This window comes from Tupaia chinensis, unplaced genomic scaffold, assembly GCF_000334495.1.
Source record: "Tupaia chinensis unplaced genomic scaffold, TupChi_1.0 Scaffold000023_1, whole genome shotgun sequence".
Classification (NCBI taxonomy): Eukaryota; Metazoa; Chordata; class Mammalia; order Scandentia; family Tupaiidae; genus Tupaia; species Tupaia belangeri.
In genome coordinates this window covers 4,581,396-4,583,389 of record NW_006159453.1, presented here as the reverse complement: position 1 = coordinate 4,583,389, position 1,994 = coordinate 4,581,396, and the positions used below count along the sequence as shown (strand labels likewise).

The 1,994-nt window shown below is 39.4% G+C and overlaps 1 protein-coding gene and 1 long non-coding RNA gene across 6 annotated transcripts in view; one reads left to right on the top strand and one right to left on the bottom strand.

Moving 5' to 3' along the window:
• Positions 1–1,994, bottom strand: part of LOC102503283 (guanylate-binding protein 2) — a 24,999-nt gene that overhangs the window by 12,397 nt on the left and 10,608 nt on the right. For all 5 annotated transcript variants that reach the window (XR_003548878.1, XR_003548879.1, XR_003548880.1 and 2 more), the window contains one exon: positions 36–316. Coding sequence is in view for 1 of the 5 variants with exons in the window: in XM_006140178.3 (XP_006140240.1) it covers positions 36–316 (281 nt within the window). In the remaining 4 variants the exon portion in view is untranslated. The remainder of the gene's footprint in view (positions 1–35; positions 317–1,994) is intronic.
• LOC102502999 (uncharacterized) overlaps positions 1–1,994 on the top strand; it is a 14,963-nt gene that overhangs the window by 10,346 nt on the left and 2,623 nt on the right. The gene's annotated exons all lie outside the window — the stretch shown is intronic.

Below are 1,994 nucleotides of genomic sequence, written 5' to 3'. Positions count from 1 at the left end.
CTCTTATGTTCAAAGACCTAGAACACCAGGCATACCCTCAGTAACTTTTGAAATGAATGGTCCACATCCTTGAAAGCATTCTTCATGAAGATTTTGATGGCCTCTCTCTCACTGGCCATGTGCAGGTCCAGCAGCTCCTGGACAGTTTCTGTGGGTAGCTGCACCTTCTGGCCCATCTGCTGGTCATAGTGGGCAATGGCCTTCTGCACTGCAGCTGAGTTCTGTTTTTCAGCCATGGCTAGGACTGCATTTTCCATGCAGGGCAGGTCTCCACTGCTGATGGAATTAACAAAGGTCTGCACCAGGCTCCGTAGACCTGTGAAAGGAATTTGAAAATATTAGTGATTATCAGTTGGTGGGAGAGGGTGTTTTGTAAACTTTCCAAGTAACTGTCACAAATAAATAGTTTAATGATTTTTTTGAGGAAGAATAGTCATGGAATAATTTGTTAACCTTAAGTCCAGAGGAAATTTAAGCTTCTCTTTACCTTCCTTTAGTAAGAAGGAAGGTGATAAAATTAATAGACCAGCATAAGAATTTAATGAGGCAGTGATATTAGGTTTAAGTATTTTCTTTCCTTTCTTTCTTCCTTCCTCCCTGCTTTCCTTTTTCCTTTTTCCTTTTCTTTTAATTTGCCAGAGAGTATGAGTTCTCTCCGGAGAGAGACAAAGAGGGAGAGAGAAAAAGTGCTGCATAGTAGGGTATGGTCAAACCTCAGTCTCTTCTCTTCCATTGCTCTATCCCATCAGATTTGGGGTATGCCCACACATGTGTTCACTATGTTTTCAAGCTTCTGGAGCTAGATTCAAACCACATGGCCAACTATGTGGGATCCAGTTTCCTTAAGCACTAGGCATTGGTACCAGCCCATTGATTTAGGTCTTTCCTTACTCTTATTTCTCTGAATGCTCTCTCTTTTTTTTCCTTTTTTCTCTTCACTTCAAATTTATGAAAACCTGTAAGCAGAAAACTTATCTCCTTATCACCTGAGTGGTGTAGGTCACTAGTCCTGTGTCTGGCCTATGTAAATGGGTCTTTTCAAATATTTTCTCAAGTTATCGGTATAATGACCACTCATCTAGGATTGCCTGGGGCTTTGCTGATGAGGCACTGAATATCTCAGATCCCAGGAAAATTCAGTCTTGGGCAAATTGGACTAGTTGATCACCTTGCAGTCATAGTTCTTTGTGACTCAATCCTGGACCTTCTGTCCTTTTACTATAGTTTTAAATACCAACTATATGGATGACTCATTCATTGTATTTCTTGCTTTGTCCTTTTTTTTTTTTTTTTAAGCTTTGGATTTGTGTATTTAGATGCCTACAGTATTCCTTACTGTAAATATCAGGAAAGTTCAATATTAAGTAATCCCAATGTAAACAACTTCATTCACTCTGATGAATTTTTTTCTTCATGATATTACTTTTTCCATAAACAGAACATCTGTTTAAGCAGTTACTAAGCACAACACATCGGAGATAAGCCTGGCACTTCCTTTCTTCTCATTTCTGCAATACATCCTTATCTTTTATCATCAAGCCTTTTGAATTTGAAATTCAAAATATATTTGGATCTTGTCCATTTTGACCACGTCTTGTGCCATAATCTTATCTTACCCACTTCCATTTATTTTTTTAAAATAATTTATTTATTTTTACATTTTCCCACATTTAATTTACATATAAATTTTTTGTTCTTCTGCTCAGACTTCATGGTTCTTGACAGTTAATAAACAACTTCCAAAGGACCAGCAGTTGGTGTAATGGCTACGTCACTGGACTCCCATGCAGTTGACCGTGGTTCAAGTCTTGGATCTGGTGGCTTAAACTCATGCTGGGTACATGTGCGTGCGTGTCCAAGATCCCGAGAGGGGAATGGAGGAGAAGGGATTGCAGCGTGGCCATCGCCCCAGGAGGGTGATTTCTTGCTTTCTGTCTTTCTTTCTCTGCCTTTCTGGTGAGTGCATGTGCCCTATAGCAAAACAAACAAACAAA